We start from the raw sequence: 22,626 nt of genomic DNA on the forward strand, positions 1-22,626 counted from the left end.
GATTTTATGCTGAGGACTTTGAACTGGACGTTAATGTTCCATCAGAATTTTAAAGCAAGATAATTTCAAATCAGTGCTTTCTTGCCCTCCATTTCATCATTTTTATAACTTAAATCTAATCACTTGCTGATAGCAGTAATATCTACCTCAAAGTCATTACTATCTCTTACTTTTAACTCGGTGATTAAGATAATTCAAATTAGTCCTTTTTGTAATTTGAGATCGCCTTTGCTTTAGAAACCTCAAAATTTTTAAAAATGAGTTGCCTTGTTAGTACTGCACTTCCATCTGCTGCACCGCACCTTGGGCTTGCCCTTCGTCCTCCTATTTTATTTTATTTTATTTTTGTTAATTCTCACCCGAGGATGTTTTTCCATTGATTTCAGAGAGAGAGTAGAAGGGAGGAGGAGAGACACAGAGAGAAACATGATGTAAGAGAGACACATCGACTGGTCGCCTTCCATTCTGGCCCCAGGGGGCTGGGGATTGAGCCTGCAACTGAGGTACATGCCCTCCACCAGAATTGAATCCAGGACCCTTCAGTCGTGGGCTGATGCTTTAGCTGACCCTCTATCCACTGAGCCAAACCGGCTAGGGCTTGGTCCTGTCCTTTTAAAAATATTCCTGTTCTGTGAAGCAGGCCTTTTCTGTTTCACTCCATCCAGTCTAAGCTGTACCAGTAAGGAGAAAATATAGCGAGCTCCCAGTTTCTCTAGGACTAGAAATTAGTGGATAAGAAAGAAAAGGAAAAAAAAAACATGAAATGGTTACAAAATTTGGAATTTCCTTAATATTCTGTATGTTTCTTTAAAACAAAGATAAAAGTCAAGCAGTCAAGGGAGGTAACATCTATAACAGAATGAGAGGATCAAAATATGCCAACTTAGGAAATAAAACACTTGAATAATTTTGCTAGACCAGAGCAGATATTTCTATATCTGGATGCTCATTGGGTTTTAGAAAAAGCTAAGGAAATTGCTCTCCAGATGGGAGTTGATCTCTCAAGTCTTTCTGGCTGGCAACAACACTTGCAGCATCATCACAATATCATGTCACTTCACCTAGAAAGGGAAGCATCTACAACAACTCTGTTTGCTGGAGATCATCTTGAAAATGGGAGGCCAAATCTGAAAAGATACTTCCTTGGAGGCACATCTATGTGCCTCTATAGTCTGCTACCAAACCAGAGGCACACTCTGACAGGAAAATGTTGTCCTGGGGAAAAATAAATATATATGGAGAAATGGGTCATCAGCTTTCCTTTGTTACAGTGCTAAGAGGAGCAAGAAATTAGAATCACTTATATGGAAATTTGAAAACTGCCTTTATATATACAACTTTCCTTTGTGTATATAAAGGGAAAAATGCACTGACGTCTGGCAGTTTGTTTGGGAAATGCCTCCTGCAATTAGAGAGAAAAGTGGCTTACCAGAATGTGAACATTCTATTACTGACTAGAGGCCTGATGCACGAAATTCGTGCGGGTGGGGGGGGGGGTCCTCAGCCTGGTCTGCACCCTCTTGCAGTCCAGGACCCGTTGGGGGAGGATGTCTGCCTGCCGGCAGGCAGACATCCCTCTCACAGTCTGGGACCCCTTGGTCCTTACTGCCTGCCTGCAGCAGAGGCAGGGAGAGGCTCCCGCTGCCACCACTGTGCTCGCCAGAGTGAGCCCGGCTTCTGGCTGAGCAGCACTCCCCCTGTGGGAGCGCACTGACCACCAGGGGGCAGCTCCTGCATCGAGCGTCTGCCCCCTGGTGGTCAGTGTGCATCAAAGCAACCTGTCATTCCGCTGTTTGGTCGATTTGCATATTAGGGTTTTATTATATAGGATAGCTGCACACAGACACTGGAGGTTTAAATTAAAACAAGTCTGTGGCATTTTTTTTTTTTTGCCAACCAACACCATAGCTATGTGTAGCCATTAGACTGTAATGTAATTAAAAAGTTGGATGTTGTTAGTGCTTGGTATAGTATGAGAAGCATTGTTCTATTGCAGATATAAAGAAATGGTATGTTTTGATATGATGAAAAATTTTATTGCTATGTGGGACAGACAACTCTGAAGTAATCCACAATTGCTTTGCCAAGGCTGGTGCTGGAAACACTGATGGCTTAGATCAGTGGTCGGCAAACTCATTAGTCAACAGAGCCAAATATCAACAGTACAACAATTGAAATTCCTTTTGAGAGCCGAAAACCGACTTCTGTGCATGGGCCACGAAGTTTCAATCGCACTGTACGTGCGCGCCTGCACGTGGTATTTTGTGGAAGAGCCACACTCAAGGGGCCAAAGAGCCACATGTGGCTGGCGAGCCGCGGTTTGCCGACCACTGGCCTAGATGAACAGAACAGGACATGTGATGACTGTGACTAGAATGAGCTGCAAAGAGAAACAAACTGTCTCATACTCAAATGTCAATGATTTTATATATATTGATAACGTTAGCTCCCTCTGCTGATTGTGAATTTCAAAGGAGAACACGCATTTTTTTTTAAAAATATTTTTTACTGACTTCAGAGAGGAAGGGAGAGGGAGAGAGAGATAGAAACATCAACGATGAGAGAGAATCATTGATCAGCGGCCTCCTGCATGCCCCACACTGGGGATCAAGCCCACAACCCAGGCATGTGCCCAACCAGGAATCAAACCATGACCTCCTGGTTCATAGGTCGGCGCTCAACCACTAAGCCATGCCGGCCGCTCGAACACGCATTCTTGATGTAAGTCTGTTTCAAGCATTGAAGAGAGGAAGAAAAGTTGCCCAAGTCCAAATACCCAGGAGAAAGAAGTAAAGCAGCACTGGTGATTAGTGATGAACTGCAATAATGTCAATGATTTTTTTTCAGGGTACTCATTTATCCATTTTTTAATCAATGCCAATGATTTTTATGCCAAAGTAATAGTCACTAGATTTGTTTCTGGATCATAAACGAACACATTGAGATCCGATCATGGTAAGCAGAATGTGAAACCAGGATATTCCACATCTGACTAGAGCTCTGTGTAGTATATATATATCTTATTTTAGCCCAACAGACATTTCTAGAGTATCTGGTACATGTGAGCTGGTTTGCAATCCAGGTTACATCTCTTCTTAGCTTTTTAATCTTTGTCAAGACCAGAAAATTTATCATGTGTACAATGAGGAGACTGGATTTGGTTATCTAAAGTAAACCATCAGTTCTTTAATTCCAGGTTTGGTAGCTGCAGGAACTAAAATGGAAATTGAAACTTTGACTCCACAAACTCAAGCTATCTAAAATCATGGATTATAAAGAAAGAGTTTCTATTCTTCAGTAATTTGATGAAATGGTAACAGAACTTCTAAATTGGAAAATTATAATATTATAAAGTCACCTATTTGAACGGTTCCACATATACTTTAGTGTACATATCCAGAAGCATTTTTTTCTTGGAAACTAACTAACATGCCTTGAAAGCTGTACACATTAATTATTGCCAGAATAGACAATGTATCGGAATGCTAAATAAAGCCTGATAATTTTTTAAACCCAGATATCAGATCATATCACTCCTTTGCTTGAACCTCTCTAATTATTTTCCATTACATCCTATAAAATAAAAGGCTAATATGCAAATAGACCAAACAGCAGAACAACCAGAACAATCAAACAACCGAACAACCGATCGCTGTGATGTGCGCTGACCACCAGGAGGCGTGTGCAGAACATGGCGGGTGTCGGCCGTGGCAGGATGGTGGAGCAGGTGAGCAGGGGCGCCAGACCAAGGTGGGATGCCGGTCGTTGTCATTGGGGTAAGCCTCTGGTGGTTACTGAAAATTCTTTGCTCCCGTACGCCGAGGTCCCGTCTGGTGCTTGCATCCACTGTCAGTGCTGGCCCTGCTTGCACCCGCAGCTGGCACTGGAGCCACCACTGCACCCACTGCTGGCGCCTGACGCCGGTCCCGATCACTCGGCGCCATCAGTGGGTGTGAGCGGCGGCTGCTGGCCCCTACTGCCCTTGAGGGCTTCTCTACCTCCCCCTGCTCCTGAGGGTCGATTGGGGCAGCAACTGCCACTCACATCCGCTGATGACACTGGCCCCACTCACACCCACTGCTGGCACTGGCCCCAATCACTCTGTGCCATCAGCGGGTGCGAGCGGGGCATGCACTGTCAGCACATGGGAGCAGTGGCAGTGGGAGCAAGGCTGCTGGCAGACGGGGGACAGGGGACTGGGTGCCACAGTGGGAGAGGCTGGGCAGGGGTGCTGAGGATGGGCCGAGACCCGCCCCTGTGCCTACCGCAGCCTCACGGCCCACAGTTCCTTTCAAGGTGCACAAATTCGTGAACTGGGCCCCTAGTCCTATATAATAAAGAGCTAATATGCAAATAGACCGTCACTCCAACACACAAGATGGCCACCCCCATGTGGTCAAAGATGGCCGCCCCCATGTGGACACAAGATGGCCGCCACAAGATGGCCAGCAGGGGAGGGCAGTTGTGGGTGATCAGGTCAGCAGGGGGAGGCAGTTGGGGGGACCGGGCCGGCAGAGGAGGGCAGTTAGGGGCAATCGGGCTGGCAGGGGAGCAGTTAGGCATCGATCAGGCTGGCAGGGGAGTGGTTAGGGCAGGGGTCCTCAAACTACAGCCCGCGGGCCACATGCGGCCCGCCGAGGACATTTATCCGGCCCGCCGGGTGCCGCTGCCTGTCCAGCTTAGCAGCCAATTCATCCCGGGCCCGCAGTGCGCATAGGAATTTGTTCATAGTTTTTTTTTTAACTATAGTCCGGCCCTCCAATGGTCTGAGGGACAGTGAACTGGCCCCCTGTTTAAAAAGTTTGAGGACCCCTGGGTTAGGGGGTGATCAGGCTGGCAGGCAGAAGCGATTAGGGGCAATCAGGCAGGCTGGCAGGTGAGCGGTTGGGAGCCAGCAGTCCTGGATTGTGAGAGAGATCCCAGATTGGAGAGGGTGCAGGCTGGGCTGAGGGAAACCACCCCCCTCCATGCATGAATTTCATGCACTGGGCCACTAGTTTAGAATAAAACCCAAACTTATTATCCTAGCTTTCATAGCCTTGCAAGACCCTCTGGCCACAAGAAGATGAGAGGGAACAGAACTCCAAGGAGAGAGAGCTGGTGTAAAGATCATAAGATAGGGAGGAGCTTGACATATTTGAGGGGCAGAAATAAGGCTAGTGCAGCCGTGGGCAAACTATGGCCCGCGGGCCAGATCCGGCTGTTCTATCCGGTTCTCTTGCTCTCCCCTCCACTCCTTTACTTTGAATTTATATTAGTTCACACAAACACTCCATCCATGCTTTTGTTCCGGCCCTCCGGTCCAGTTTAAGAACCCATTGTGGCCCTCGAGTCAAAAAGTTTGCCCACCCCTGGGCTAGTGTGATGTCCTCCCCTACCATTCTCCCCTCATTTCCACTACCATCAGTCACTCTGGCTTTATTTCTGCTTCCTCTCATCTTCTTGTGGCTTATTCTTCCTTGACATTTAGGTTTCAGCTTAAATGTTACCCCCTCAGAGAGATCTTCTCTGATTTACCAATATAAAGGCTTATGCTAGATATACAAGTTTTAGAACACAGATGATATTACTTCAGGAGAGAATGTGGAATAATTTAGACTCCAAAAACTCATTCTATTTCTAAGATATTATGCTGTCTCTCAAAGAATCGGTATTTAATAAAACTATTATTAATATGAAAAGTAAGCCTTTACAGAGGGTGGATAAAGTTGAGAAAAGAAGCATATACTTTGCTAGAAAATGAAGATGCGATATTTGAGCTAGATCTTGAAGAATAAATAAGATTTAGACAGGGGAGACAGCATGTGCAAAGGCACTGAGGCATGGAAGAGCACGATAATGAGGTGCTAACTCTATATAGGCAAGGACATTGTCTTTCTCATTCACTGTTTATCTCCAGTGTCCAGAACAAGGCTGGCTCATAGTAGGTACTTAGTATACATTTGTTGAAGGAATGGATGAATGGGTGGATGAATGGATGGATGGGTGAATACCACAATACAGGAGCAAACTTGAACACAGGATGTGTTGGTGAGAGAAGCAGAATATAAAGCAGGAGAGATAGAGAGAGGTCAGTTCATGGAAGCCTTCATCTTGTACTTTATCCCCTTTATACAGGGAGGCAATGAAAGTTTTAAGTAGGATTTTGAAATGAAGAGATTTCGTTTTAGATGCAATCTCAAGTGAGAAGCGGGGGTGGTGAAGAAGATACAATAGACACAGAGACATTAATTCTGATTTCTAGTGCCCAGATCATTTTAGTAACAATTATTTGAATGTACTTCAGTTTCTCAATAGTCCATCCAGAGCTGGTAACAATAACTAAGACATAGTATATCCTGTACACGTTAGAGTAGAACCATGTGCATAGTACAACCAGTACTCTATTGTGTCATGCTTGAAAAAATACTGAGGAATGGAGTGGGAGTAACTTGCACAAACTATCTCACCATTTCTTGTTTTTCCCCCTTTTATTTATCTCTAAATATAAACTAAATAAAAAAGTAAATGCTAGCTATCATTATTAAGACCTAATGAAGAAGAACTAATGACAAACACAATGCTTGTTTAATAAATACTTATCCTTGAGTGATTACTCTCTGCCTGTCACTACTGCTTATTAAGCATTTCAATAATCCTTGAACATAGATACCATTATTATCCTCATTTTATTTATTTGGTTTTTAAATATATTTTTATTTGATTTCAGGGAGGAAGGGAGAGGGACAGAGAGATAGAAACACCAATGATGAGAGAGAATCATTGATTGGCTGCCTCCTGCACTCCCCACACTGGGGATGGAGCCTGCAACCTAGACATGTGCCCTGACCTGGAATAGAACCATGACATCCTGTTCATAGGTCGACACTCAACCACTGAGCCGCGCTGGCCGGGCATTAGTATCCTCATTATAAAGATAAGAAAACTGAAGCTTGAAAGTAAAATATTTAGGAAATAGAATTAATGACTTGGTTATTGGAAGTGAGCAGTGAGGGGTAAAATGATACCCAGTTTCCTAGTGTGGGAAACTGATTGCATGGTTGTGCCAGTCACTGAAATGGGCTGAGAGGAGGAGGAGCAGGTTGTGGGAGAGGGGAGAGTAGACATGTATTAGGCCACTGAATACTATATTAAGTTTTGGGTGCCTGAAACAGATGCCCAGCTGTCATTAGATATTTCAGTCTCAGTTACAGGAGTTCTGTCTGGCCTTCCTGTATGTGGGGATAATCAGCATACTGACAACTAAAGCAATGGTAATAGTTAAAATCACCCAAAAAAGTGTGACGAGTAAGGAAAAAAAGAGTCTAGGGCAGAGTCCTATGGAACATGAACATTTCAAAGGAAAATGAGAAACAGCCACAGAAGTGAGAGAGAAACCAGGGGGATGCAACATCTTAGAAAGAGCTAAGAGACTAGAGGGTGCTATGAAGTGAATTTTTGTGCTCCCCACCCAAATTTATATATTTGAGCCCAAATTATCAAGTGATGGTATTTAGAGGTGGGGCCTTTGGAAGGTAATTAGGTCATGAGTGTGGAGCCCTCATGAATGGGATTAGTGCCCTTGTAAAAGATGTGAAAGTGAGGGTGTCTCTCTGCCTTGTGAGGATACAGCAAGAATACAGCAGTCTGCAAGCTGGGAAGCAGGTCCTCACCAGAACCTGATCATACTGGCACCTGGTCTGAAACTTCCTAGCCTCCCAAACTGTGAGGAATAAATTTCTGTTGTTTAAGCCTTCCGATCTGTGGTATTTTGTTAAAGCAGCTGGAACTAAGATTTCAAGGAGGAGGGAATAATCTATGCAAAGTCCTGCAGAATCAAGGTATGGTAATGGTCGAAAAGTGTCTATTTGTTTTAGCAACACTGTTGAGAATTTTGACTGGAAAGGAGAGGTGGGAGAAAGACCACAAGGTTAAGTCTGTGTGTGTAAGGGGTTTGGAGGGTGTGGGGTTGAGGAAGATTATTTTGGAATATTTTAGATGAGAGAAACTTTTACAGCCTTTAAGTGTTGATAAGAAAAAGCAAATTAGCAGGGAACCATTGAGAAGCCAGGAGACAAAAGAATTCACCAGTGGAGTTAGACTCAGAGTTGGCAAAAGGGAATGGGGATGTAAAAGCAGATGGGGGAGCTTAGAGCAAAGTAGAGTAGTGTGCCCAGCCGGAGGTTGCTCAGTGGTTGAGCATTGACCTATGAACCAGGAGGTCGCAGTTAGATTCTCAGGTTGTGGGCTCAATCCCATTCTCTCTCCTCATTGATGTTTCCATCTCTCTCTCCCTCTCCCTTCCTCTCTGAAATCAATAAAAAAATTTTTTTAAGTAGAGTAGTAGTAGTAGCAGTAGTTGTTGTTATTGCAAAAGAATGGGATAAAGGAAGCAGGTTCTCACCAGAGGGTTCCAAAGAGGTTAGAAATTTTTGTGGGTAAATTAGAGGGAATCCCTGCCAAATGAATTCTATTTTGTATGTATGTACATTACCTGCTGAGATTAAGCAGGCAGTTGGTGGGACAAGATTGGCTCTTCATTTATCCCGCCAACGCAAGGCTGGTAGACGCTTTGTGACATCGCATCCTCTCGTTTTCCTGGAGGAATAGCGCTTGACGTCCTTTAAGCAAGGTATTGACTGAACATGTGACAGACTATAACCCAGTCTGCACTACCACTCCCAGAATGCAGTGCGGCTCCTGGGAAGTGCGGCGGCTGGGAACGCACAGGCCCCACCCCTCCACCCGCTCCCATTGGAGGAACATTCACATTCCCAGGAGGCCGCGCGCGGGCGGGGCTCCGTACCCGGAAGCTGGCGGCGTCCGGTCCCAGCCTTTTCTGGGAGCCGGGAGTTAGAGACCCTCCGCTGAACCGCGCCCCTCCGTCCGGAGCCCGTGCGCTCTCAGGGGGCGTCCGGCCAGGTAAACGGAGCGGGGCGCTCGGAGGAAGGCGGGGAGCGACAGCGGAGGGAGGGCAGAGATGTGGACCCGGACGTGCCGGGGTAGAAAGAGGAGGCAGTGCTTAGGGTGACTTGGGCTTCTCTGTCGTCGACAGTTTTGTCAGCCAGGTACAGTTTTGGCGAAGTGAGTGTTACGCCACTGAAAAGGCCGCGAGATAGAGTGTCAGAATGCGTCACATACAGGAGGGGGACAGATGACAACTTTAATTAAGCTGGCATTGAATCTCTCCACATCCCTTGAGTTTTCTGAAAACTCCCCTTGACGCCCTTGCTTTTATGACGTCACTTTCTGCTTCTCCTCCTCATCCTGGGCTCCTACGTGGGTCTCTAGTCCTCCGCGTGCCCATCCTCCACCCCTCAGTGTTGACACTTTTCCTCCTCAGTTCGGTTAGGAACTCTTACTTCCACCCACTATTTCCTCAACGCCAGACATGTAGATGTTGTTATTGGCCAATATTTAACAAACTCTGACCATGTAATAGCTCCTCTGGTACATGCTTTACATCTGCCTCCCCCAAAACACCCCCAGTCAGTTGTCAACCCCTTTTCTGTCTTATTACATTTTCTCAACTACCTGTACCTCCATTGTCCCATCCATGATCCCAGAGGATAGTGTCATGTTTGGGACTTCCTTTCCCTTTGGATAGCTGTGTCTGAGAGCACTTCTTGAACAGCTATTCTGTGTTAGACACTCTTCTAAGTGCAAGGGATATAGCTGGAAACAAGACATAGGAAATCGCTACTCTCAGTAGCTTACATGTTTGAGAACGAAGAATAGTCAAGATCATGTTATATGGTGGCAGTGGTAGTCAGTGTAACATAAAACAAGTGGTTGACTTGACAGGGTAGGCTACTGTTCTGAGAAAGTCAGAGCGATTGGATTGGGTCTAAGAGCATCACCCAAAAAGAATATTTACAAAACCAACAAGAACAGTCTTGAGCTCTGACTAGACTTAAGGCTTTTCTTAAACACTTCTTCTTTTCCTCTGTCATATCAACGTCTGTTCTTCACTCTTCTGTCTCCTCCAAGGTTATTACATCAGAATTGGTGGTTTATCTGTCGTTGGTTTATTTCCTCCTCAGACCCAGACAAAAGAGTTGGGGGGTGGATTATTCTCAGATCAACTGCTTTATCTTATGTAGGGAGATAGTTGGTAACAAACATTCTTTTTGCCAGATCCTACTAATAAAGTTATCTATCATTTATAGTATATTTATTTTTTCCCATTGATTTTTTATATATTTTTATTGATTTCAGAGAGGAAGGGAGAGGGAGAGAGAGATAGAAACATCAATGATGAGAGAGAATCCTTGATCAGCTGCCTCCTGCACGTCCCACACTGGGGATTGAGCCTGCAACCCGGGCATGTGCCCTTAACCGGAATCGAACTTGCGACCCTTCAGTCCACAGGCCGATGCTCTATCCATTGAGCCAAACCGGCCAGGACTCCCATTGATTTTTAGAGAGAGTGGAAGGGATGATGAGAGACAGAGAGAGAAACATCGATGTGAGAGAGACACATTGATTGGTTGCCTCCCAGGCACCTGGACTAGACCCGAGCCAGGGATTGAGCCTGCAACTGAGGTACGTGCCCTTGACTGGAATTGAATTTGGGACCCTTCAGTCCTCAGGCCGACACTCTACCCACTGAGCCAAACCAGCTAGGGCTATAATATATTTAAAACCAAATCATGCTCAGTGTCCAAAATACTTGAGGGAATAGTATATGCCAGGCACTGTGCTTGACACTGAGAACCTAGTGAGGATAAAATAGACACTTTGACCTCCCTCTCAAAGAGAAATAGTTATAACAGTATACTGAGAAATTTCCTAATACATAGGCTGACACCTGCATTCTTTTTTTTAAGGTGTGATAAACACAAAATTTAAAGAAATCTCCTGAACAGTTGTATACATTCTTATATTACTCATTACATTTTATTGCATTGGTTTGTCTGTCTTCCCCATTGTACTATGGCTCCCTTGAGTGTAGAGGTCTTTTTTTTAGTGGTCTTCATATTCAGTGTCTACTACATTGACTGCCACATAGAAACCTTCAGAACATATGTGTTGAATTGAAATAGAAAAACTATTTGGTCCAATTCAAATTTTTTAACTTACGCAAGACCTTCTTTATATGAGGCCATTAGACATAGCCCTAAACCTTTTCATTAATCAAATGTGGACCATTCAATAATAGATCCCCGTGCAATAATATAAATAATGATAAAGAATACTTTTTATTTTGAGTTAATCATTACCATGTGTTACGTAATGAGTTAATTCTTCCGCTTTCTTTTCTGTTTGAACAGTTGGACAGCCTTTATTTATACAGCACATTATTGTATCATTTGGTTTCCACTTGGTGCAAGCACATCTTGGAGTATTATTTTCTCCTGAGCCTGAGAAAACGTACCTACTGTCCTTGTTATTCTGCCACATTGTCATTTTCAGAATGTCAGATGAAAGTCTCAATTCTTAAGTTTTTTTCAATGCAGATATCTTTCCATTGTAAATTGTCACTGTGAAAGATTCATTTCATCTTTATAACTGATTATAAAAGCACAACAGAAATTCAAGAGTGCTTGAGTTATTATTGTCATTAGGATTTTAGGATGTGCCAACCTAAGAGCTGCCAGACATGCTTCCATTACATTAAATATTAAGCATTGTCATTTTAGGGACCTTCTTGGTACCTATGACTTCATAATGCAAATGGAGCATTGTGTTGTGTGCCATCACTCATTTATAAGGTATACAAGTCAGTGATCCAGAATATTCATATACATTTTTAAATTTTTAAAAAATATTTTTTATTGATTTCAGAGAGGAAGGGAGAGGGAGGGAGAGACAGATACATCAATGATGAGAGAGAAACATCAGTCAGCTGCCTCTGCATGCCCCACTCTGGGGATCGAACCCGCAACCCGGGCATGTGTCCTGACTGAGAATCGAACCCCGACCTCCTGATTCATAGGTTGACGCTCAACCACTGAGTCACGCTGGCCGGGCTTAAATTTCTTTTAATCCTTATCCGAGGATATTTTTCCATTGATTTTTTTTTTTAAAGAGAGTGGAAGGGAGAGACAGAGAAACATCGATGTGAGAGAGAGACATTGATTGGTTGCCTCCCGCATGCACCCTGACCAGGGCCAGGGTTCGAGCCTGCAACCCAGGTATGTGCCGTTGACCAGAATTGAACCCGGGACCCTTCAGTCCACGGGCCGATGCTCTATCCACTGAGCCAAACTGGCTAGGGCATACATTTTAAAATTTTATCAAAATAAAAATACAGAATTTAAAAATTTCTCGGAACACAGACTGGAGTGTGAGAAACACTCAGCTGGCCTTTTCTCCTCATCAGTTACCTGAAACTCTTCAACCTCCACTTGAAGATGCCTCCACGGAAGAGGAGCATTTGCATCATTGCTGTGCTATTTTGTTAGCATTTTTTTACAAATAATAGGCGGTCCCTTACTTACAAATAGATATATTCCTAAGGTTTCTTTGTAAGATTATTGTTTGACCCTCTGGATGCAATTTCCTCTATAAACAATGCCACTTATGATGTTTTGATTGGTATGCCAACCAGTAGCATCTTATTTAACCTTTATTTTAATGGACTTAAAGACTTTCACCACAATTTATAATAATTCTTCTACAACACACACACACACACACACACACACACACACACACACACACACACACACAACTACATCCAGATTTCTCATTTGGATTTCCCCATAGCATATATTTTTTCTTTTGGGGGGAATCCTAGCAACTGGAACAAAAGTGTCCTTTCCTTGGAAACTTCTAGGCTGTAGAAACAGTCCTTATCTAACTCCAAGCCATGGGAGGTTGCCCTTCTCACCCACTGCTGTAAGGACTCGTACATAAGTAAGGAAAGAGATGCGACAGAGGTTTTGGAGAGGAAAGGGAGGCAAGTTTGGGTGATGTGAATAGGTGGAAGGGAGAATAGAAGTGACTTGGGAGGAACGGTTAATCCCTAAGGTGGGGGTTTATTGTGTCCTCAAAGAAGATATGTTGAATCCTGACCCCTGGTACCTGTGGATGTGACCTTATTTGGAAGTAGGGTCTTTTGCAGTTGTAGTCATTAAGCTGTAAGTTAACATGAGGTCATACTGGAGTAGGTATCCTTTTTTAAAGTTATTTTTTTATTGATTTCAGAGAGGAAGGGAGAGGGGGAGAGAGAGAGAAACATCGATGATGAGAGAGAATCATTGATCAGCTGCCTCCTGCACGTCCCACACTGGGGATCGAGCCCAAAACCCGGGCATGTGTTCTGACTAGGACTGAACTGTGACCTCCTGGTTCATAGGGCCACACTCAACCACTGAGCCACGCCGGCCTGGCTGGAGTAGGTATCCTTATAAGGAGAGAAGAGACACGGAGAATGCCATGTGGAAACATGGATGGTTTGACTATGGAGGCAGAGACTGAAGTGCTTCAGCTGCCGTCATGGGTTGCCAGCAAAGCACCAGAAGCTAGGAAGAGACAAGGAAGGATTCTCTCCTACAGATTTCAGAGGGAGCGTGGCCCTGCCAACATCTTGATTTCAGGCTTCTGAAATTGCTTTAAGCCTTAATACTTTCTGCACTTTTTAAAATGGTCCACAGGAAACTCATACACAATTCTTAGCAGGAATGGAGTAGAATTGGGATGATGGTTGTGGGACTAAGCAAGCAGAAAATAAAAGAACAGGGAAGAACGGTGAGACAGGGCTTTCCTGTATATTCCATTATCTTCTTCTTTTCTCTCTCTGGTTTATCTTTTCATTCTTTTTCTTCTTAAATATATTTGAATAACACTCTATGGTTTATTGGACATTCACTAACTGCTGATAATTAGCAGAGCCAGGTGTTTTTTTATTTTATTTCAAATGCAGTATTATTCCTGTCATAGTTGTTTCTATGATCCCAATACTTATTCAGACATGACGGATTATATTGCAAGGGATTACAGCGGGGGAAGGTGAGACTAGATGATAGGTGGGTTTTTAAAATATACTTTTATTGATTTCAGAGAGGAAGGGAGAGGGCTGGAGAGACAGAAACATCAGTGATAAGAGAGAATCATTGATTGGCTGCCTCCTGCACACCCCACACTGGGGATCGAGCCCGCAACCTGGGCATGTACCCTGACGAGGAATTGAACCATGACCTCCTGGTTCATAGGTCAACACTCAACCACCGAGCCACGCTGGCCGAGTGATAGGTGGGGTTTTTAGCAGTATAGGAGAGAGTAAGAAATTCCTATTAGTGACATGTGAGAGGAAAGTAAAGTTTGTTGCTATGTACTCAGTGTTTAGCAGTCAGGCATTTTTTAAATTGAGGATTGCTTTTATTGACTAAAACACTGCTTCCCTGTAACTTATATCCATTGTTCTTAGTTATAATCCGAATAATGCGCCCTGTTCCAGGTGACTGTACTTTAGATCAACTCCAAGACTGCTGTCACATTCCCTCTAAGTCTTCTCTTTTTCTTGTGAAAGATTTCTATTTCCTCTGGCCATTCTGAAGTGATACAATCTCCAGGTCTCTCTCTCGCCCATACTGTTGCCCTTCCGTGCATTCTTGAAATACTATACCCAGAACTGAACTCAGTATTCCACTTGTGTTCTAACTACCACAGAGTACAATGGCCGTAGTACTTAAAGAGATCAAGATACCCTGTTTCTTAATGTAATTTAAGATTACATATGCTTTTGAAGCAATTACCTCCTGTCAGTTCATAATGAACTTAGGGTCCACTAAGACACGATGTTTTTGTGTAGTTGCCAAACTCGGTTTTCTTCTTCCAGCTGGTAAGGGACGGAGCCTGCTACTTTCCCATCTCTATGTGTCAGGAACCATACGATTCTTCATCTCTGTTTCTCTTTGTGTTTTTGTTCCACTCCATGGCGTGTCTCTTTGGCCCTAACCAATGACCTCCTTCCTTATAAAATTTCAGTGACTGTTTCAGAGTCATCATACTGTGCATCAGTGAACACATCCAGGAGCTGACACTTGTCCTTCTTGAAGCTTTCTTTCCCTTTGGTGTCCAGACCACCACGCTCTTCTGGCTTTCCTTTCACTTACCCAGTCGTATGTATGTATGTATTTCAGAGAGGGAGAGAGAGGTAGAAACATCAATGATGAGAGAGAATCGTTGATCGGCTGCCTCCTGCACGCCCCACACTGAGGACTGAGCCCACAACCCAGCCATGTGCCCTGACCAGGAATCGAACTGGGACCTCCTGGTTCATGGGTTGATGCTCAACCACTGAGCCACAAGGACCGGGCCCCAGTCTTCTTTGTGGATCCCTATTCATCTACCTTTCCCTCAGCTATTTGTTGCATCTTGGGGTTTATCTTTGGTCTTCCCTCAATTTGGGTGTGCCTTTGCTTCTTTTTTTCTGCTTTGTTTTGTTTCTTTAAAAAAAATTTTTTTTAGAGAGAAACACTGATTGGTGGACCCTCTTTCTCCGCCCCCCCCCCACCTGCACACGCCTCAACCTGAGATCACACGCGCAACCTAAGTATGCACCCTGATTGGGAAACCAACTGCCACCTTTTGGTGTATGGGACGACGCTCAACCAACTGAGCCGCACCGGCCAGGGCTGTTTTGTTTCTAGCATGCAATGTGTCTTCAGCAAATAAGTCATGTTGAAAATGGCAGGTCTATGCCAAAACCGGTTTGGCTCAGTGGATAGAGCGTCGGCCTGCGGACTGGGGGGTCCCGGGTTCGATTCCGGTCAAGGGCACATAACTTGGTTGCGGGCACATCCTCAGTGGGGGGTGTGCAGGAGGCAGCTGATCGATGTTTCTCTCTCATTGATGTTTCTGGCTCTCTGTCCCTCTTCCTTCCTCTCTGTGAAAATCAATAAAATATATTTAAAAAAAAAAAAGAAAGAAAATGGCAGGTCTGGATCAGCTCATCTAGGGATAAGAGTGCAGAACCAATCCCTGTGGAAATTCAACATTTAGAGGTAAACTAGAGGAGGAGGACTAGCAAGATGACAGGAGAGCCAGGCATATAGGAGAATTTCAAGAAAGGGTTTAGTCCACGGTGTTGACTGTTCTGGGAGGTCAAGTGAGGTGAGAATAGAGAAGTTACCACTAAATTTTGCAACAGAGAGGCAGTTGGTGATCTTAGCAAGCACGGTTTTATGGAGTGGTGAGGACAAAAGCCAGAATATAGTAAGTTGGAGAGTTAAAAGGAGGTAGAGAAGCAGAGAGAGTGTGTAGATTATGATTTTTAAAAATGGAGTAATATTTGGAGAATGTTACAGGGTCAGTTGAGGTTTTTATTTTTTACTTTTCCCCCCAGAAACACTGCTTTAATTCTTATTTATTTATTTTCCTGTTGTTAATCCTCTCCCGAGGATATTTTTCCAGTGATTTTTAGAAAGAGTGGAAGGGACTGGGAGAGATACAGAAAGAGAGACATCTATGTGAGAGAGACATATCTATTGGTTGCCTCCCGCATGCGCTCCAACCAGGGATAGAGGTTGAGCCTGCCAGAGAGGTATGTGCCCAGAATTGAACCCGGGACCCCTCAGTCCACGGGCCGGCGCTCTATCCACTGAGCCAAATGGGCTAGGGCTAATTGAGTTTTTTAGCATTAAGGGATATAACATGAAAAGTGATTTAGAAATTATAACTTGCTCCATATTATAAGGAGAAATCCAAAAAGAAGACGACTGAGGACATAACTCTGGGGAACACCCTCATTTAGAGAGTGGAATGAGAAGAGTTAAGTTCAAGAGACAGATGAGCACCTCTGTCTGTGTGCTATCCTTCGGGGCTAGGATTCCAAGAAGGAATCAGGGGGTCGGTCTCTGACGTCAAGCACTTTATATATCTGTTGCTGTGTTTCACAAAATTCGGCTGTATGAATCACCTGCATCCAGGCAGGCTTAATATGTATTAGATACGTATTCGAGACCCCACACCAGTCCTACTGAATCAGAATTGCAGGGGACACTGCCAAGAATATGAAATTTTAACAAGTGACGCTTACTCTGCCACCTAAGATGACTCATGCACTGCAGTGTGAGAAGCACTGGCTTATGGGATGAAACTGAACATAACAAACAGCATTAGGTTGAAGAGTTAGTTGAAGACTAGGAAGGCATTTTTTGCATCCCTTTTTATAAGTTTATAATATTAGATAAGACAAACTGGGCTGTTATAGAGGAAAGCAATGCTACAAATACATAAATATGAGAAAAATAATCTTAAACACCTGCTGCATTGTTTTAGAAATGCTTTGTTTCTGAAGGATAATTTAAAGAAGCACTCCTTTCCTATGGAAGGTTGCTTGTTTTCACTTCGTTTCTGTTACGGGTAATTAATGCCTTTCTAGTAGAGGCAGTATACATAGGGGATAAGATTGTGGCTTTTAGAGCCATACTGCCTGGATTTAAATCCCAACTCTTTATCACTTCCCAGCTCTGTAATTTTGGGCAAATTATATAAGCCACCTATAGTTCAGTTTCTTCATTTTAATGTAAGTTTCATAATAGTGCATAATTTCATTGATGTGAGGGCTAAATGAGCTAATATTGATAAAATGCTTAAAATGGTGCCTAGCACATAGTAAGCACCTAATAAATATGGGCTATTATTTTTTTATTGTCTAAAGTTTTACAGTATGGGCTATTATTATTGTTAATAGGTATCTTTAGGAATCTAGAGTCTAACTTCTGTTGAACTGTTTCCCAAGGATACATTTTCAGGATGATATTATTGCATTAAAGGATGAAGACGTCTTTATGTCTTTTTGATATCTATGGTCATCGCTTTTTAAAGGGTGATATGAATTTGTGCTGTATAATTTACAAATGCTACCTATCCATAAATGTAAGGTATATGTGTTGTATCATGTATACATTACCTGTATACACACATACATATATATATATATATACTCTGTGTGTGTGTGTGTGTGTGTGTGTGTGTGTATGTATTATTTGGTATCCTATCCTATATAATAAAAGGCTAATGTGCAAATCAACCAAACGGTGGAACAACTGGTTGCTATGACACCCACTGACCACCAGGGGACAGACGCTCAATGCAGGAGCTGCCTCCTGGTGGTCAGTGTGCTCCCACAGGGGGAGCGCCACTCAGCCAGAAGCCGGGCTCATGGCTGGTGAGCACAGTGCTAAGGATGTCCAACTGACGCCTTAGGCCCGCTCCCCTAAGCCGTCAGTCAGACATCCCCCAAGGGCTTCTGGACTGCGAGAGGGCACAAGCCAGGCTGAGGGACCCTCCAATGCATGATTCTCCTGCACCAGGCCTCTAGTGTCTATATATGTATGCATATCAGCATGGTTTAGGTTGTAAGCTTTTATAAGATGGTGATCCTTTTTAAATATATTTTTATTGATTTCAGAGAGGAAGGAGGAGAGAGAGAAACATCAGTGATTAAAGAGAATCATTGATCGGCTGCCTCCTGCACACCCCCTACTAGGGATTCAGCCCACAACCCAGGGATATGCCCTTGCCAGGAATCAAACCATGACCTCCTGGTTCGTAGGTCGATGCTCTTGTTAAGCCTGTAATTAAGTCTGTTACATTTAATGTTATAGTATCTTGGTCAATACTGTCTCCAGGAAGATGTTGATAAATGATACTGAGTTACTTTTGAAAGATCATATCAAAGAAACTAGAGGCCCGGTGCATGAAATTTGTGCATGGGGGGCGGGGTCCCTCAGCCCAGCCTGCACCCTCTCCAATCTGGGACCCCTTAGGGGATGTCTGACTGCTGGTTTAGGCCCGATCCCTCTTGCAATCCAGGACCACTGGCTCCTAACCACTCATCTGCCTGCCTGCCTAATACCCCTAACTGCTCCCCTGCCTGCCTGATCACCCCTAACCACCTCTGCCTGCCTGCCTGGTCACCCCTAATGGCCCTCCCCTGCTGGCCTGGTTGCCCCCAACGTGCATATGGCTGGGGTTCCTCAGCCTGGCCTGTGCCCTCTCGCAGTCCGGGAGCCCTCAGGGGATGTCCTCGGGGGAGTGAGCCTAAACCAGCAGTCAGACATCCTTAGCTCTGCTACACTGATGCTGTGCTTGCCGGCCGTGAGCCCAGCTCATGGCTTCTGGCTGAGCGGCACTCCCCCTGTGGGAGCACACTGACCACCAGGGGGCAGCTCCTACATTGAGCGTCTGTCCCCTGGTGATCAGTGTGCGTCATAGCGAGTGGTTGTTCCACCGTTGGGTCGATTTGCATATTAGCCTTTTATTATATAGGATATTCTAAGTCTTGTGTCTTTTTTTTCCCTTTGATAGATTAAAGCCATGGCCATTCTTTTTGCTGTTGTGGCCAGAGGAACCACCATTCTTGCCAAACATGCTTGGTGTGGAGGAAACTTCCTGGAGGTGACGGAGCAGATTCTGGCTAAGATACCTTCTGAAAATAACAAACTAACCTACTCACATGGCAGGTGAGTTCTTCTCTGCCTGGGTAAAGGGTGAAAGAGGTGAATTCTGTTATTATAATCAGGACAGCATAAAACTAGGAAAGAAACTGCTTAGTAAATAATTTGAATAAGCTGACAGACCAGTAACCTTTACCAGCTTAGAACATGTCAATTTCTATTAATTATAAATTTAACTTATAGTTATTTTATCATTTGAAGTGATTTAATATTTTAAAGAAAAGGAAATATGAGATATAAAAATGACTTTGTTATAGAGCTCTAGGATATGTGAAACTTGATACAGATAAGATATATAATATTTTTTTTAAATACATTTTTATTGATTTCTGAGAGGAAGGGAGAGGAAGTGAGAGATAGAAACATCAATGATGAGAGAGAATCATTGATTGGCTGCCTCCTGCACGGCCCCCACTCTGGGGATTGAACCCACAACTTGGGCATGTTCCCTGACCGGGAATGGAACTTCAACCTCCTGGTTCATAGGTTGACGCTCAAACACTGACTCACACTGGCCAGGCTGTCTTCTTTTTTTTTTTTTTATTGTTGACCATATTACAGATGTCCCTCATTCCCACCCTTTGCCCCTGCACCCAGCTTCTTCTAGAATCCCCTGAATTCCAAGCCAGGCCAGGTGCCCCCCCCCTTTTTATTGATTTCAGACAGAGAGAGAGAGAGAGAAACATCAGTGATGAGAGAATCTGTTCGACTGCCTACTGGGCACACCCCCTACTGGGGATCGAGCCGCAACCCAGGCATGTTCCCTTGACCCGTATTGAACCCGGGACCCTTCAGTCCACAGGCCGATGCTCTATCCACTGAGCCAAACCAGCTATGGCCAGGTCCCCCTTTTTGTGTGTCTCCGTAGAATCCTGGGTTTATTCATATTGTAACACTTACTGTATTATAATTACAACCTTCATCTTTTGTCTCTGTCCCCTTGATAGCAAGGACCATCCCTCATTTCCTTTTGTTATCTTTGCACCAAGTTACTCCCAAGTGTGATTTAGGAGAAATACATTTTATAGGGAAAAGGATGACTTGCATTTTGAACATGAGTTTAAGTTGTCAATGGGACATCCTGGTTGGATATGTCTACTAGACAGTAGCATATGCAGACCTAGAACTCAGGAGATAGGTCAGATTTAGGAGTAGTCATCACAATTGTGGTAGCCGAAAACAAACATCAACAACAAAACATGAGCCGAAACCGGTTTGGCTCGGTGGATAGAGCGTCGGCCTGCGGACTGAGGGGTCCCGGGTTCGATTCCGGTCAAAGGCATGTATCTTGGTTGCGGGCACATCCCCAGTAGGAGGTGTGCAGGAGGCAGCTGATCGATGTTTCTCTCTCATCGATGTTTCTAGCTCTCTATCCCTCTCCCTTCCTCTCTGTAAAATATCAATAAAATATATTTTTAAAAAACAACAACATGAGAGTGGATGCTGCCCTTCAGGGAGCGCGTGTGAGGAAAGCAGGGACTGAGGATGCTAGAAAACATCAGTAGAGAAGGAAAGAGACGACCACATAAACTAGGCCAGCCTGCTGCCAAGAAAATCTAGTAAAGAGAAAGCACTTTGCAGAAAAAGGAAGTGGTCACCACTAGCAAATGTTTCAGAGGGAGCCACTGGATACAGCAATGTGGAAGTCGTCGGTGGAATTGATGTGAACAGTTTCAGAGCAGGGGAGGAAGACATTTTGCCTGAGTTCCCATGCCTCTGGGTAATTCATACGAAGCCTCTATGTCAGTGGTTCTCAACCTTCCTAATGCCGCGACCCTTTAATACAGTTCCTCATGTTGTGGTGACGCCCAACCATAAAATTATTTTCGTTGCTACTTCAAAACTGTAATGTTGCTACTGTTGTGAATCGTAATGTAAATAAATATCTGTGTTTTCCGATGGTCTTAGGCTCTACAGCAGCGGTTCTCAACCTGTGGGTCACGACCCACAGGTTGAGAACCACTAGCAGGGTCACCTAAGACCATCGGAAAACACAGATATTTACATTACGATTCACAACAGTAGCAAAATTACAGTTTTGAAGTAGCAACGAAAATAATTTTATGGTTGGGCGTCACCACAACATGAGGAACTGTACTAAAGGGTCGCGGCATTAGAAAGGTTGAGAACCACTGCTCTATGTGAACATTAATAATATAACTCAAGCCCAGCTGGCGTGGCTCAGTGGTTGAGCATTGACTTATGAACCAGGTCAGAGTTTGATTCCCGGTCAGGGCACAGGCCCAGGTTGTGGGCTCAATTCCCAGTGTGGGCGTACAGGAGGCAGTTGATCAATGATTCTCTCTCATCATTGATGTTTCTCTCTCTCTCCATTCCTCTCTGAAATCAATAAAAATATATTTTAAAAAATAATATAACTCAACAGATACTTCTGTTTATCCACTTGCCCAAGGTAGAAATCTAGGTGGCAAAGTTGAATTATCCCTGTGTCTCACCTCCAGTAGCCAATCACCAGATTCTGTTCTGTTTCTTCTTTGTCCCTTCTTCTGCCTATAGTACTTTAGTTTATCTCCTTCATTGTTTCTTACCTGCTCTGCTGCAGGAGAATCTGTCTCGTCCTCCTTTCAGTCAGTTCTCCACACTGTAGGCAAAGCATCCTTTTAAAAAATATATATGTTTTTGTTGATTTTAGAGAGAGGGGAAGGGAGAAGGAGAGAGGGATAGAAACATGGATGAGAAAAGGAACATCAATGAGCTGCCTCCTGCACGCCCCCTACTGGGGATCCAGGAGGATGCTCCACCAACTGAGCCACACTGGTCAGGGCCAAAACATCCTTTTATATTGCAAATCTAATCACACTCTCCCCTTGTTCACTGTTCTTAGGATAATGCATAGTGAGGTTTTAAAGTCTTACATAACCTGGTATTTGCTTCCTTCTCCAGCCTCACCTGTACAGTCAATTTATTTTTTCCTTACGTTCTATACTCCAGTCATATGAACAAATTTTACTTTCCTAAACCCATTATATTCTCCAGGCCCTTAATGCTTGTTGGTCTCTCACTCGGGAACACTTCGCTCACTCTTCACCTCGCCATCTCTTACTTATTCCAGGATGTCCTTCCTGTTGCCCTTAGCCAAACTCTCTTAGTTACCTCCTCTATGTCCCCAGAACACCATCTACTGCCTTTAACTCCTCATCCTACCTAAACCGTGCAGCTCTGTCATTCCCTTCAGTGATCTCTGTGAAGGCAGGGACTGATGAGTTTACTCATC

At 44.1% G+C, this 22,626-nt stretch overlaps 1 protein-coding gene across 1 annotated transcript in view; it reads left to right on the forward strand.

The window, feature by feature from the left end:
- The first annotated feature begins 8,681 nt into the window (after nt 1-8,681).
- Nucleotides 8,682-22,626, forward strand: part of VAMP7 (vesicle associated membrane protein 7) — a 36,315-nt gene continuing 22,370 nt past the window's right edge. The window contains exons 1-2 of the mRNA XM_080653596.1: nt 8,682-8,901; nt 19,243-19,397. Coding sequence (XP_080509722.1) covers nt 19,252-19,397 — 146 coding nt within the window. The 5' untranslated portion in view covers nt 8,682-8,901; nt 19,243-19,251. The remainder of the gene's footprint in view (nt 8,902-19,242; nt 19,398-22,626) is intronic.

This window comes from Plecotus auritus (genome assembly GCF_963455305.1).
Source record: "Plecotus auritus genome assembly, chromosome: X".
NCBI classification, from domain to species: Eukaryota; Metazoa; Chordata; class Mammalia; order Chiroptera; family Vespertilionidae; genus Plecotus; species Plecotus auritus.